Source organism: Patagioenas fasciata, chromosome 1 (genome assembly GCF_037038585.1).
Source record: "Patagioenas fasciata isolate bPatFas1 chromosome 1, bPatFas1.hap1, whole genome shotgun sequence".
NCBI classification, from domain to species: domain Eukaryota; kingdom Metazoa; phylum Chordata; class Aves; order Columbiformes; family Columbidae; genus Patagioenas; species Patagioenas fasciata.
The window spans coordinates 46,091,189-46,106,235 of NC_092520.1; the positions used below are offsets into that span (position 1 = coordinate 46,091,189).

At 43.1% G+C, this 15,047-nt stretch overlaps 1 protein-coding gene across 20 annotated transcripts in view; it reads right to left on the reverse strand.

Annotated features, from left to right (window-relative positions):
* MYCBP2 (MYC binding protein 2) overlaps positions 1–13,045 on the reverse strand; it is a 200,431-nt gene extending 187,386 nt beyond the window's left edge. For 14 of the 20 annotated variants that reach the window (XM_071806406.1, XM_065829563.2, XM_065829741.2 and 11 more), the window contains exon 1: positions 12,289–13,044. In XM_071806406.1, coding sequence (XP_071662507.1) covers positions 12,289–12,569 — 281 coding nt within the window. In that variant the 5' untranslated portion in view covers positions 12,570–13,044. Of the gene's footprint in view, positions 1–12,288 lie in introns of all 20 variants that reach the window. The other 6 variants (XM_071806388.1, XM_071806378.1, XM_071806435.1 and 3 more) reach the window with 1 other exon arrangement.
* Positions 13,046–15,047: the final 2,002 nt, after the last annotated feature.

The window sequence follows — 15,047 nt, forward strand, 5'->3', positions numbered from 1 at the left end:
TAGATGCAGCCTCACTAGTGCTGAGGAGAGAACACCTTGCCCAACCTGCTGACCCATGGTCAACTTGTTGTCCACCAGTATGCAAAGCCTCTTCTCTGCAGAGCTGCCTTCCAGCTGGTCAGCCCCCCCGGGGTTATTCCTCCTCTGGTGCAGGATTCTGCATTTCTACTTGTTGCATTTAATGAAACTCCTCTTAGCCCAATTCTCCAGCCTGTCCCTGCGGATGGAAACACAACCACGGGATGAAGGAGCAACTCTTCTCAGTTTTGTACTACCTATGAACTCACTAGGGGTGCACTCTGTCCCAGCATCCAGGTCATAAAACAAAGACTGGTCCTAGTACCAGCTCCTAGGGTTCACTACCTATGACTTGCCTCCAGCTGGACTTCAGGTCACTGATCACAAACCTCCAGGCCCACTCATTTGGCCAGTTCTCCATCTTCTTCACTGTCCACTTACCCAATCTGTACTTCATTAGCTCTGGGATTCTATTCTATTCTAGACAGTGTCAAAATCCTTAATCAAGCTGAGGTTGCGAACATCCACTGCTCTCCCTGCCCCTAAGGTAGATTACCTACTGCTACTGAAAACTACTGGGAGTACTATTATTTTTCATCAAGGGCTACAGATTTTTTTAAGGAACTCAGCAGTGAGAATCACTGAAGAGGAAAACTGCTCATCTGGAAAGGCAGATCTCAAAACACGAGAGAACACAATCAACTTTTTCCCCAATTAATAAAAGCTTGGTATTTTTTGATTGATAACAATAATATTATCCTCAGATGACCTCAAATATTTAAAATTATTGATATCATCTTCATTTAGTAAGCCCGAGATCTAACACTTGAGGAACCCAGATTTTCAGTAAAGTGGGCAGTAGCTCAACTGTCATTCCAACAGCCATGTGCACACACTCCAAACCACTACCAACTCATGCACTATCTTCTTTGCATTATTAATCAAGCATTCTGACCTGACTTTTCACCCATGCAATATAAAGATAAGTCAGGACTTAAGCAGTGTATCTACAAATGGAAAAATCATCAAAATCCTGTCACCTAAAACCATAAATCAGGGTAAGGAACATCAACTGCAATCCAATTAAGACACGCTTAGAGGAAAATAGAGACAGTATAGTATGACAGGCTATACTGGGCTTCTAAGGCATCTGAAAAGGTTAAGAAAACTCAAAACAGAAGGAAACTGACAGATTCGAGAGAACACTGCCTGGGGTGGAACACAGAGTTACATACAGTTAAGACATAAATACCTGGAAGATGGGTAAGACCAACAGCCCCATGACCATGTTCTGGAACTTCCCCCTGCCCACTCCGATCAAGAAGAAAAAGCCCATCTTGCTACTCGATCATTCAGGCGGGATTTCAATGTGCTACCGCTTGTGAGCTGAAATTGCATATCTTTTTGGTAATGAGTTTAGTTTTGTAACTTGGAACTATTTTTCAAGACTATGACATCAATCTGTATCATCTTTACTATCACATTAACTTTGTAAAACAACTAGCTTTTTTTTTTTTCCCCTCAAAGCTGAAATTTTGAAGGCTTAAGAAAGAAAGGAATTATTCCAGCTTCTTGAATATTCTTTCTAAGGTCTCTCCAATACAATCTGGAACATAAATACAGCAGGCTCTACAAATGAAATTAAAAGCCAACTAGACAGGTAAAATGCATCTGATTTTCATTTAACCATGACAAAAGTACAAAACAGTATCTGGATATGTTTTATAACTGAAAAGGTTTCCAAAACAGCATAAATCTATCTCACCTAAACAAAGAAAACACACAAGAAAGCAGCCCTACAAAGTGTTCTCCACACAGAGAATGGTCTCTCAGTACAACCACTGACAGTTGTAATTTCTTTTCTGTAATAATCTCATTTTTCTTTATTCACTATAATATCATCTATGAAATTAGATCTGTAAGAACACATGCAAGGAAAATATTCTACCTCAAGTTTTTTCAGTGTAAACTATTTCTAGATCTCTTAACCTTCACATTTTTAGGTCTCTAATTTTTTTTGTTTTAATAAAAATGACATTCAACCATAAAAAAGATGACAATGTCCACGCTTTTGGCCACTTTCCTATCTAAATGCAACTACCAAAACCAAAGTGCATACAGAGCTATCTTACATAGAATTATGTCAGCAAAATTTTAATTGAGTGAAAATGCTCCATTAAGTTTAGGAAGAATTGTACTTATTAAGAAAAAGCACATTACGAGTAGTTAATGACAGTTTACAGCTGTCAATGTTCAACCTTGTAGAATACTATATGCTAGAAATAAAATGGGATAGATAATTGACTGGTTTGAAGAGAAATGGAATAGAGACATGACTAGTCTGAAAACATACTAGCATAATGAAGACGTATGAGCACATTCGTTAAAAAGCATAGTGCATTGGCTAGTAGAAGAGAAAGGAAAGGCAAAACCAGATAAGAAGTGAGTCATAAATAACTACACACTTAACTCATAAAACAGTCAAAATAAGAGGCTGAAATAATAAAAAACAGGATATTTCTGTAAGAACAAGCTCATCTCAATGTAATGTAAATGACTGGCTGCAGATTTGCATAAAGACATTCGTTGGCTTAAAGGCTCAGCAATAGAAGAGTGATGTTATCAACTGCAACATGGACAACACTGCAGAAGTAAAAGGAAGAATTCAGGCTTTGACCTTGTTAAGGCTAAAACTCTTAGCTAGACATTCTTCCAGACTGATAGAGATCACAACCAAAAACATCTAAACACTATGGCACTGCAGCACAAGTTAGCGAAGAGACTTCCAATTATTTTCATTTTCAAACTTACAGAATTTTTCAGAAGCGGTTTGGATCATTCCCATGAATTTAAACTACAAACAACAGTCTTATACTTTCTGACCTTATCTTTCTTTCTCTGTATTGGCTTTGGCTAGGAGAGAGTTAATTTTCTTCAGAGAAGTTTGCATGGTGCTTGTGTGTTCTGGATTTGTGATGGAAACAGAGCTGATAACACACCTGTGCTTTAGCTGTTGCTGAGCAGGGCTCACACAGAGTCAAGGCCCTTTCTTTCTGCTTCTCACACCTCCCCACCAGCAAGTGGGCTGGCGGGAGCACAAGAAGTTGGGAGAGGACACAACTGGGACAGCTGACCCCAACTGACCAAAGGCATATTCCATACCATATGACATCATGCTCAGTATATAAAGCTGAGGGAAGGAAGAGGAAGGAGGGAATATTCACAGTTATGGGGCTTGTCTTCCCAAGTAACCATAATGCATGATAGCACCCTGCTTTTCCTGGAGCTGGCTAAAAACCAGCCTGCTGATGTGAATGAATTCCTTATTTTGCACACAGCTTTTGCTCTACCTATTAATATTTATCTCCACTCACAAGTTTTTGCACTTTTATTCCTCCAACTGTCTCTCCCATCCCACTGCAGGGAGAGTGACCAAGCAGCTTGTGGTGCTGAGCTGCCTACTGGGGTTAAACCACAACGCCCTTTCATGGAATCTATAAAGTATTCTCCAAGAGTTCAAAAGCCTCAGTTCAAAACCACTGCCTTAGACAACTATGTGTGGGAATACAAGTTAAGGAAAATTAAGGTAAGAAAATGAAAATAGAGAACAGCACTAAACTAACTACAGGTCTCCAGTGATATGTAGGGACAAGGAAGCTAAAGTTTTGTTTCTTTTCTATGGTGTACAAGTGGTATAGATTTAGATTCATCAAATAAATAACAAAAGAAAAATCCTCACAGTATTTTCAGACCAAAGTAGTCATAGATATACCAGATGCAAAGAAGTTTAAATCAGTTACAACAATAAAAACTAATTAAGTCCATCAACACATTCATCAGCCTGAATGGAGGCAGTGGGCTATAACATGCTATTTACTATTATATACTTGCTACTAAGAAAAAAACATGTTAAGCATAGTAATATGCTCCATAACATATGAAACATTAAATCTAAATGTACAGAAACCATATACCTTAATGCAGTCACTTACAGCACAGGGAGGCCATTCACCTGTGCAAATTTCTAGTATTCATCCTTGGGAGGGGCACAATGGTAGGAATTGGCTGTGAAAGACCCCTGGGAAATATTAGCTGTGGAAGAGTATATTTACAATATAAAAACTTCAGTTAATCATAATACTACTATTTCAACCAACACCTCAGTGTGAAGCAGTGTTTACGGCAAACAAAGTAAGAAAGAAAAAGACAAAAATGCAACCATGTATTTAAGAAATGCTGCAAGTGATAGTTTCCAAAGTAAACAAACGACGTGGAAAAGAGTTTGCACTAAGAACTTCAGCACCAAAGACTGTATTACAGATAAGTCACATGTGCCTTCTATAAAGACATCAATAGTCTTTAAATTGTGGGTTGGATGAAACATACACAGTCATATGGCAGGAAAAGAATTCACTAAAGAAACATCTTCAGAATATTTTGACCAGGAGGAAGATCATAACACGAGAGGAAAAACAAAACCAAACCCCTACAACTGGTGGTTAACATAGCAGAAACGCAAAATCAACATTAAGCTTTTAAGTATGCAGGAATCACTTCTTAAACTGCACCAGCTCCAGCCTAACTTTAACTGCTTATCTTTGCCACCAACCAGACCACCAGCATGCCCAAGCAGACAGCGTAATTGAAACTGAAACTTGAACTGGCATTTCCTCCCTGTTTAAAAACAAAATAAAGAGAACATGCAAAAAACCCATCACAAACCAACAACATAAAAGGAAAAATAAAAAATAGAACATTCAAATGGTTTCAAATAACTAGGTGTAAGAATCCCAGGGACACACAGATTAGAAAGTCAGAAGATAGCTGAGCACAGGAAATCAGATTTAATATGAAAACGGCCAAGAGAACTTGAAGGCCTTTGAAAAAATGGAAGCCAAGTCCAATTTCACTTAAGCAAAAATAATTCCTTCATTATTGCTTAAATTGTCAGCTGTAGCCATTTTGAAATAAATTAGAAAGAAAATATAAACAGTAGATGGTTAAAATATTAAGCAGAAAAAACCACAATCACTGAAAATCTAATATGCTGATTCCACTTAGGAATTACATTTACTTATGTTTGCATAATAAAATCCCTAATTCTTGCGTATGTCAGCAGAATGTTCAAGCAATGTTTGCTGGATTAAAGTGGAAGAGAATTTATTGTCCACAGGAATAAAAAAAAACATGCCATGACCTCACATGGATTTAATTACCAAAACTATAATGCTAATATTTCAGCCATAAGAGCTTCCACTCTTAGGAATTTTGCCATTGTACAGACACCAACACCTACAACCTTATTCCCACAAATATTCTAATCTGTAATCCCAAATCCGACAATCAGAAAGGATAAATTATTTTAAAAGTTTTAAACACATGAAATACGTTATTTTGGAGCACACCTGAGCAGCCAAGATCCTCAAAAGCAGTAACAATATCAAGAGATCATCAAACATCAAGAATTAACCTAGCAATAAAGGAAAACAATGTAAGGCCTTCCCTACACTTGAAAAGCATCTACAAGGATGCCAAAACCTAAGAGCGGGTAATGGAAACTGAAAAAGAGCCAATGACCTGCTGTCATTAGTACTACCTTAGTAAAAAAAAAAAAAAAACACTTCCTGAGATAATTAGCATGTGAACACTAAAAACGCTCAACCAATAATGACCAAAATATTACGGCTAAATAGTTAGGTACCGAATACACAGGATTCAGTAACAAATTGACTAGGAAGAGAACACATCAATCTCTCCACAGGTGAGCATTCAGAATGTCACTATTTAACAGCACAAGCACTGTAGCTTCTACTATTAATACCTGACACGCTCTCACACAAGCACATTCCCAATGCTAAAAAAAAAAAAAAAGTAAAAAAATAGTTTAACAGTTTTTTATAGCTTCAGTTCAATTCCAGTTTGGCGTACAACTGAACTTTTGACTGAAGAGCAAAAAGTTCCACACAGTGTTATTTTGTAACCCAAAACAAATAAAGGGAAAAAAAAAAAAAACACAAAACACACCACACACACAAAATCACACAAAGTGATTAAATCACATGCACCAACTCCTTTGCAAACTGTGCACTCTCCTTCCAAAGGAAGGAGCCAAAGGGTGCACAACTACAAAAGACAAAGTTGTCTGCTAGCATCAGTAGACTTCTAAGGCTGTCTCAGTCTCTATTTTTGTGAAAAGGACACATTTCTATCAACCCACAAAACCTGAATATTCTCCTGGATTCCAGGTTTTATAGTTTTTCAAATATTGTATATAAATTATGGTGTATATATATGTACATATATGTGTGTGTATATATATATACACACACACTAATAAAATAAACATCTTAAGCCTCTCAACATTATTAGCTTCTTTCCAGCTTCCATTATTATGCTTTCTACACTAACACAAATACAGTGTTAGACAAAGCAATCACTACAACATTTTTAGAACTACTATGTAAAACAGTTTTCCTTATCAAAATATAAATTAAAAATACAGTTTAGTCACTAGTTAATCCCTATTAACCAACAGCACAATATTTCACTATACTGCAGCTAAAGCCTACAGCACACAGCAACTCTTATCAGTTTTTCTAATACACAGGTGTGCTTAACGTAAGACTCAACAGCACAACAAATTTTCCAATTGAATGAAGTTTTAAGTTTACATAAGGACTTATTTAACTTGTTTAACTTTTTTTTTTTTTGGTAGAAACGACATTTACAAAAATAAGAATTGGAAAAAAAAAAACAAACCAGAAGAATAGAATGGACTAGAATATTCCAGTTGGAAGGGAGTTACACAGCAAACAGGAATAAACAGGAAAACAGAATATGGAATGCACAATACTTCACAAGGAACATCTCTACCATTTTGTTAGTGTTTATGTATTTAATCTTTATTTTTTCAATCAAATGAATGCTTCCAAACTTTCTGCAATGATGCTTTTTTAAAAAAAACAAAAACTATAAAGTTCCAAACAAAAATCAGCTTCCAGCTTTTGTAAAGGCTTTAGATCTGAAGAAACCAAGGCTTTCTAGTGCACCAACAATCAAATTAACACAAATCTCACATATCTAAATTTTCTAAACATGGTTTCTGCAAATTCTTTAATAACTTGGCAGTGCAAAGATGAAGTGTTTCAGTAGCATTTCTTCAATAAAATTGGAAAAATATATACTTAAAATCTCACAGGGCCAAATAAAAATTGCATTACTGGGCATTAGAAGGGGCATATGGGAAGACTTGGTGTTAACTTCAAAAAGCCTGAAGACTAACCTATGGATCAATTTGCTGCAGAGGATGTATATCATCTACTAGAAAGAATTATCACAAAATGAAAGTAAGTTGTCTGCCTCTTCTTCAGCCAAAATGGGTAGAAAAACATCCATCCGATTTCTGGTTAATAGCAGAAATCTTGCATTCCAGTCATGACTGAAACTTTCCTTAATCTCAATCAAGCCACTTCACAACATGAGATTTGTTTGGGGGTTTTATCCCCACAACAAAAATAGAAGCTTCTCTCCTCTGAAGGATCTAAGTTAAATGAAGCAACTTTAGCAATGAAGTAATGGACAAAAAAGTAACCTCCAAAAAGCATTTGTATTTTCAAATGACTGATGGTTTTGACTTGAATGATAGAATGTTTCTACCGAAATTTAAGCATCTGACAAGTTCAAAAATAATGTCTCCCTCTAGAAAGGAGCATTAGAAATTTTCAATATTGTACATTATTCAATAAATACTGCTGAATCTCTGATACTTAATGTTACTACAGAAATCCAGACACAGTTCTCTCGAGTAATTTAAAGTGCAAATGGAACCAAAGAAGATTCTATTCAGAAATAATTCTTGGATCTGCATGATGTTACTTTTACAGTACCTGAATTGATGTGCTACAGAAAAAAAAAAAAAAAAAAGGAAAAAAAAAAACACAAAACTTTTTGGTAAAGATCACTTGATAAGTTGTAAAACAGATGAAGCCACTTTGACCTGGTGATGATGTTACTAACATTTTAGAGTATATTGTCATTGTAATATTGAAATTTTAAGTTAGTCAAAGTTATGTAGTGAACATCTTCATTACAAAAGAGGCTACACTAAAGCCATTACAAATTTGTGTAATTCTCCATTCTTGACAAAGAGTCTCAAAGAACACACAGAGACTAACTGGTACTTCTGGTAGTATATACATAGGAAAAAGAATAAATGGACTGACAGTTCAGGGAAAACCCTGAGATGCATAATAGATAACAGCAGTAATTCAGCTAGGTGAGGATGTTAGTTAAGTAATATAGCAAAAAAAGTGTGTATTTGAAGACAGCAAAAATGTGAAAAATCAGCAATAGCAGTTTACTGCCTTACTTTGCAAATCCAAAGCTTCAGGACTGAAAGGAGTTAACAACTTAGATTACTTTAGTAACAAAGAGCAGACTTCCAGTTAACCCAGCACATGAGACCACACTCCAACAGCACAGAGTTTTTACCTGCCCTCTCAAGAGGCTCATACTTCCTAGTACTGTTTTACATTTTCATGGCTACACTAGCCATTATGCCATTACTTAGTCATTTTTGTATCTTTCAGTAGCCACAAAACAGAGACTACAAATGAAACACACTCAGAGTAGATTCATCTTCCAAACCAATCTCGATTTCCCACTGCTAACAGTAGTGTGATTCTTAACACTGTTATTTGAGCAAAGACAGTTTTATGTTACATTGCAGGATTAGCTATTTTTTTCTGCTTCCTTTCATGAAATCATTAGACTGGCAAAAGCAAGAAAGCAGCTTCTCTGCTCCTATCTCTCTGCACGCAGATCTTTGCGTGGCCCTTCACCTCGTGGTGTCACAAGCAAAATCACAAGGTGAGCCAGATCAGGGAATTAGTCTGGATTACCACGAGTCATTTTTGCCAAGTTAATTTTAACCCAGAGCGAGTCTCTAATCTGTGACTGTAAGAGACTATATAAATAATTATGTCAACGTGGCAGGGGGAACAAGCGCAGCGGCCAAACCACCTCCTTCGGAGATCAAAGTGTTTGCAACACAGTAGCCAGTATCACATAAGGGAATGCAAAGCACCATTCCTTCTGTTTCAAAGCCAATTACCGCATCCTACCCAACACATGATATTCATCACTTTCAGATGACAGCCAGCACAAACACCTTGCAAATGTGAAATTAATCTCACTCGTGACTTTCAGATAATATCCACAATGTTTAATTTTCTTGCCTACATTTTCATACTGCTTTCTAGTTCTTCATCAAGTTAGGTTTGGAATAAAAGCCCTTGCTGAGGCAGGTGCTGGTCACACCACAGGAAGCACGAATTGAAGCAAATATTCTGTGTCAAAACATTACAAGCAGGCTGTGCCATCATTCTTCAAATGAGAGTCTTCTCTGAGCACAGGAAGAATTTTGTTAATGTTAATAAACCAATTCATTTAGTTTTTTTAAGCTACTTCAAGATATTTTTCTAGTCACACTCTTAGTGGCAGATTAATAGGCTTCAGATTTTCCATACAGATAAAAACCACTATCAACTATATTATCGTAACCTCCAATAACTTTATCTGGCACTGTTATCTACTGCCGCAACTAGATGCAGTCACAAATTACTTCACAGCATCTCTTCAGAAAATGTTTGGGATTTTTACCATTTTTGTAAAAAGCATTTTTGACCATTCTGTTTAAGACTACCAGGTGACTGAAGTCCTCAAACCACAAATTGAAGTGTGGAGACCACAAGCAGTATACTGGCTGCCATCAGCCTGATACAAAAGATGTTGAAAGTGAGTACCAAGAGACAGAGCAGGCAACTAGCTGATTATTGAAATTACTCCTCTCAAACATCCTGCAATACATGTTCGCTGTATCTACCAGTATTAACTGCCATTTACTTGCCAATAGCTTAATATAACCTGTTTCCTCTGCACCAGGAATCTGGGTCTTTTGATTTACTGTGAAATGACACAAGGTAGCCCAGATATATGACTAAAAGTAGCTTTCAAGAATAAAAACATAGCGTAACCACAAATGCCACCTGTTCTTTTAACTGGTATTTTCATAAGAACCTGGTAATAAGAAACAGAACCCAAAATAATGCAACCTATGGTACCTTGTAGTTAACAGTAATTAAGAACAACAAACATTTATATTTACACCCACCGAAAGCGATTATTTTATACAACTCTAAGTACTAGAGATGCCAGCTGAATTATTCTGAAATTAAAAAACATGGAGAACACGACAAATTCAAAAGTACAGCTTTAAAAAAATACAGACGCATTGAGGCAAAACTCAGACAAATATCTGAACACTATGGGGAAGCTGCATGGCTGATCTGCTTACACTTAGCACTTGCAGTCCCAGGATTATATGATATGAAGCTCAAAAGTAGGAAGAGAAGATCTAAAGGGGGAAGCGTGAGCTCTAAACTAAGGAATATATGGGGTAAGAAAACACAGGTCTATATAAGGAAAAAACAAAACAAACAAACAAAACACCAACAAAAAGCTATAGCTACCCTGTCATACACTGTGAAAATAACTCAGTAATTGCAAAGATGTCAAATGCCAATGTTAAGAGTCCATGTTTCCAGGATTTGCCATAAGCAAATTGGGAAAGTTATGTTATTCTTTTAGTTCCTTATGTTCATCCTGCTCCCAGACACAGCCTTTCTGTGCAGGGAAGATAAGCCCTGCTGTTCCAGTCAGACTGAGAAATACAACCCCAAAACCGAAAAGGCCAACTACCTAGTGCTTTGCAACCGTTTACAAACTTAAAACAAGGGTGACTCAAAGCTCTCCTTACGATTGGGCCACCCACACCACAGCTTAAGGCCAGCAGAGGCTGAGAACACAGGAAGGTGCCTGTTTTCGTGTCATCCGCATCCTCAGCGACCTCCGGAGAGAAACAATGGGGAGCGCCCAGGCACCAAGGGGGGAAACCCGCCCCTCGTCCCTGCTCACACCGAGCAGCCGCCAGGCAGGGGGCTCCGGTCGGGCACCCCACCCTCTCCTCCGCCGCCGGGAGGGGCCGGCCGGGCTGGGGTCCGCGGCGGGAGGGGCGACGGGCGTCGCGCTTTGCCGCCGCGGCCCCTCATCGCCCCAGCCCGCAGCCTCCTCCCCGCCGCCACTCGGCACCGTACGGCGCCTCCCGGCCCGGTCCCTCTGTCAAGCACTCAGGTCGAGGGGAGCGAAACGCGGCAGGAGCAACAGGCAACCCTGCTGCGGCCCGGGGACGGAGCCCGAGAGCTGGCTGGCAGGACGAGCAGCTGCCGGCGGAATGGAAGCCCCGAGGGGCACGATCCCCTCCTGGACGCCTTCCTGGGTAGCCTCATCTAGGTGTTCCTGCTCAGGCCAGGGGAATGGACTAGATCATCTTTAGAGATCCCTTCCAATCCCTGACATTCTGTGATTCTGCGATCCTCCGGGAGGAACTCGGGAACGAGGTGGGTGCGGCGCACTCCTCCCCAGCCCCCCCCCGGCTCCCCCTGGACGCAGCCTCTCTCCAGACACCGGGGCCGCCGACAAGGCGGCAGAGGGAGAGATCACCGAAAAAGGAGGTAAAATAAGGCAGGGCACCTGAAGGCTGCTCCGACACACGGCAAACCACCAACGTCCCGCTAGCGGGATCCGCCGGTGCCCTGCCCCGAGGGCAGCGGCGCGTCTCGGTAGAGACCACAGGGTTCAGCCCGTCCCTGTGACACGACAGGCCCCGGCCGGAGCGAGCTCTGCCCGAGGTCTCAACATGGACACCGTGAGGAAACGCTCTATCCCCCCAGGCGGCCGCAGAAGGCCGGGCGGAGCGGGACTTAACACCACTATCCTCTGCAAGGGCGTGACGGAGCCCCTGGCCTCCGCGCTGGGGGAGGGGAGAGGGCACAGGTAACTGCTCCCCCCGCCCGGGCCGCGGGAAGGGGGTGGCAGCGCCATCTGCACCGTAACGCCGGCCAAGCGAGCGGCAGGGCCCGGGTGGCGGGCAGGGGGTGGCACCTGGGCAGTCACCGGGTTACATCACCACCCCCGTCTGTCTCCCGGGGCCCGGCGGGGGCCACATATCAGAGGCAACGGGGGCAACCGCGCTGTCTGATAAGGGGGCGAGGAAGGAGGATGAGGAGGGCGGCGGCCGGGAGCGGAGCAGCGTGCCGCTGCCGTGCATGCACGGGGCCGCGGGGAGGGCCGCTCCCAGCCAACGATGGGAGGGGGTGGCGGCGGCCGCCGGGGCTGCCCGTCGCGCCCGGGAGAGAACTCGGCGTGCGTTACCTGCCCGGGTGGCTCCCCAGCTCCCGGTCGCTCAGCGCCGCCGTGTAAATCTTCCGGTATCTGTCGGCCAGGGCCTTCCCAGAGAGCAGCAGCTGGTAGCGGCTTCGGCAGCCCAGCGACGGCGGCGCCAAGGCGCCTGGCAGGGCTCCCAGCCCGCCGGCTGAGCACTCCTCGGGCCCCATGGGCCCCGCCGGACCAGCGCCACTAGAAAAGAAGAAGCCGCCCTCGGCCCCGGTGCAGGCGGCGACGGCGGCTCCCGCAGAGGCGGCTGCGGCGCTCATCCCCCTCCCCGTCCGCCCCCTGGTGGCTGCGCTGCCTCCCGGCGCGAGGCGGGCACAGGCGGCTCTCGCTGCCTTCACCGCCGGGGCCCAGCCATGGAGAGGCCGCAAAAGCCGCCGCCGTCGCCCTGGAGGCTGCTCATCCACTCGGTCCGGGCCGGGGGTGCGGGAACACCCCTCTCCTCCCCTCAAGCGGCGGCTCAGGATCCCGGCTGCCCGCCCACTCGCCCTCCGCCCTGGGCGCAGCGCCGGCCGCCGCTCCCTCCCACCGGCGGGCGCGCCGGGCTCTAGGCAAGACCGTGTGCCTCCGGAACAGCGGGGAGAGGGGAGGAGGGCCCAGCCACTCTTTTCCCCCTTCCCGCTACAGGGGCAGGGGTGGGGGCGGAGGCCGGCGGCTGCCGCTTCTCCACCGGAGTTCCTCCTCGGCGGCGCCGCCGCCCTCTCCGCGCAGCCGCCCCGGCCCCACCTCCCTCCCGCCGCCAGCCCGGCCGGCGGGCGCATGCGCCGCCCCGCCCCCTGCGCGGCCCCCGGGAAATCCGGGGCTGGCCGGAGCTCGCACCTGCTGCGCGGGGCCGGGACTCACCGGACGGGTCCCGCAGCCCGCGGGCGTCCGTGGAGGGCCCTGAAGTCATTCATGCTTGGGCTCGGGCCTCCTGGGGCCTGTAGGTCGTCGCAGGGAGCTTATCCTTCGCCCTGTTGAGGGTGTCTGTCTGTCTGTCGGCCTGACAGTTGTATTTAGGTGTCCAGCTGTAGTTAGGTAAGGCTCAGGAACTCCTGGTTTCGGTGGGGACAGCCCTTGCAGCCATGTTGCGTCGCCAGGAGCCCCTGCACCAGAGCATCAGCTTATGGCCTGGGTGCAAGAAGTCTGGTGTGACCAATGCAGCATCTGAGCCCTGATGCACCGGTTCCTTGCACCCTGTTAATTTGGTTTGTAACGCTAGCAAGGCAGGAGCTTTTATAGGAGCAAGAGCCTCTCTTCATCTTACTTAATGCTGGAGTTCCTAAATGCAATCACATTAGGCCAGGATTGTAAGTTTTCTTCCCTGGTTCCAGGATGCCGTACCTGCTTTCAGAAGAGAAAGGAGGTATAGCAGTAGACACTCCTACAGTGCATCTTGTATTACCTCCTGTCACACAGATTACTTTTTTATCTTCATGTCTCTTACACTATTACTTTATCTGTTAGAACTGTAGGCCTACAGTTTTGCCACACTTTCTGCTACTTTATGCAGATGATAACTTCAAGTGTACAGGCCAGAGTACATATAAAAAACAAACAAAAACAAGCCTGCAAGCCAAATGTGGCTTGGATCCCAGTCTGCAGAAAAGCATCATCCAAAGAATGGATGGTGCATGGTGTCATATTTCCTTATTTTTTTTTCTCCACCCCACTGAAAGAGGGCCTAAATAAAGGCTGGAATTTTTCTGATTCTGCATACAGATAAGTATTTTTTGCAAACAATTATTTTCTGCGTCACAGCACATATAAGAGAACTATGCGACTGTCATCCTAAACCTATCATCCACTGACACTTGAGCATTCGTGCCAGATTTCAAGTACTTTTTTTTACAGAGAACTGAGTATGTCAAAACCAATAAGTTAATACTGTTTTTCTCAAACGTAGCTGTCCAGGTAGCAGAAAGACAGCCAGATTAGTGCCATCACTGAAGAAAAAGCAACTTTCTGAACACAGAGGCACCAGAGGCCATCCAAGAAGTACTTAAAATACTAGCTATATAAAAAGCTTTCCATTATAATTCTTACAATGTAGTGGATATGGGAAAAAAAAATCCAGCAGTGGTAAGAGGAGCTACAGTAAAACAAGCACCATGTCTTATGGTGCTAAGCACCACCAAATGGCATTCCCTCTGGGAATCAGAGTAATAAGCCTTTCTAACTCCTCTTTTGGGATTACTTAAAATCATTCCTACAAGGAGGAACAACAAACAAACCCAAAGACACCACACAACACCTTTTAGCTCATTTTTGTGTTTTGTTGTAAGCTGCTGCTTTATATCCAAGGGTAATTTTTCTTTTACCGAACACAAGATGCTTGACAAAGGGACTATCTTCTGGTGTAACACTTGTCACATCCCAAAATTCTTCTTCTTCGCTAATACTGTTTTAGCCATCTTAACGTGCATACCCTAAAAGCTAAGTGCTGGCAAACTTTTATGAAAGTGATGCAATTTATTGCAATTCTTGCATATTGCTCCAAACTCGAGAATTTGTCTGGGCTTGTGTTGCACAGAGCCACACGCAGTGTGGTGAGCATTACTGTTTGCAAGCTGCAACTGCTACTCCACATCTCTTATTATCTCAAGTCTTTTTACTTTCAGAGGGAATCTTGCTGAGAGTCCACCTTCCATAAGCTTCAGCCTGGGGTGAATAATAGAGTTTCACAACATAATTAGGATTTGCCAAACAAGAATAACTCTGGACCATCTTATAGTCCACCTCCAAGCTCTCTTTACTTGCCA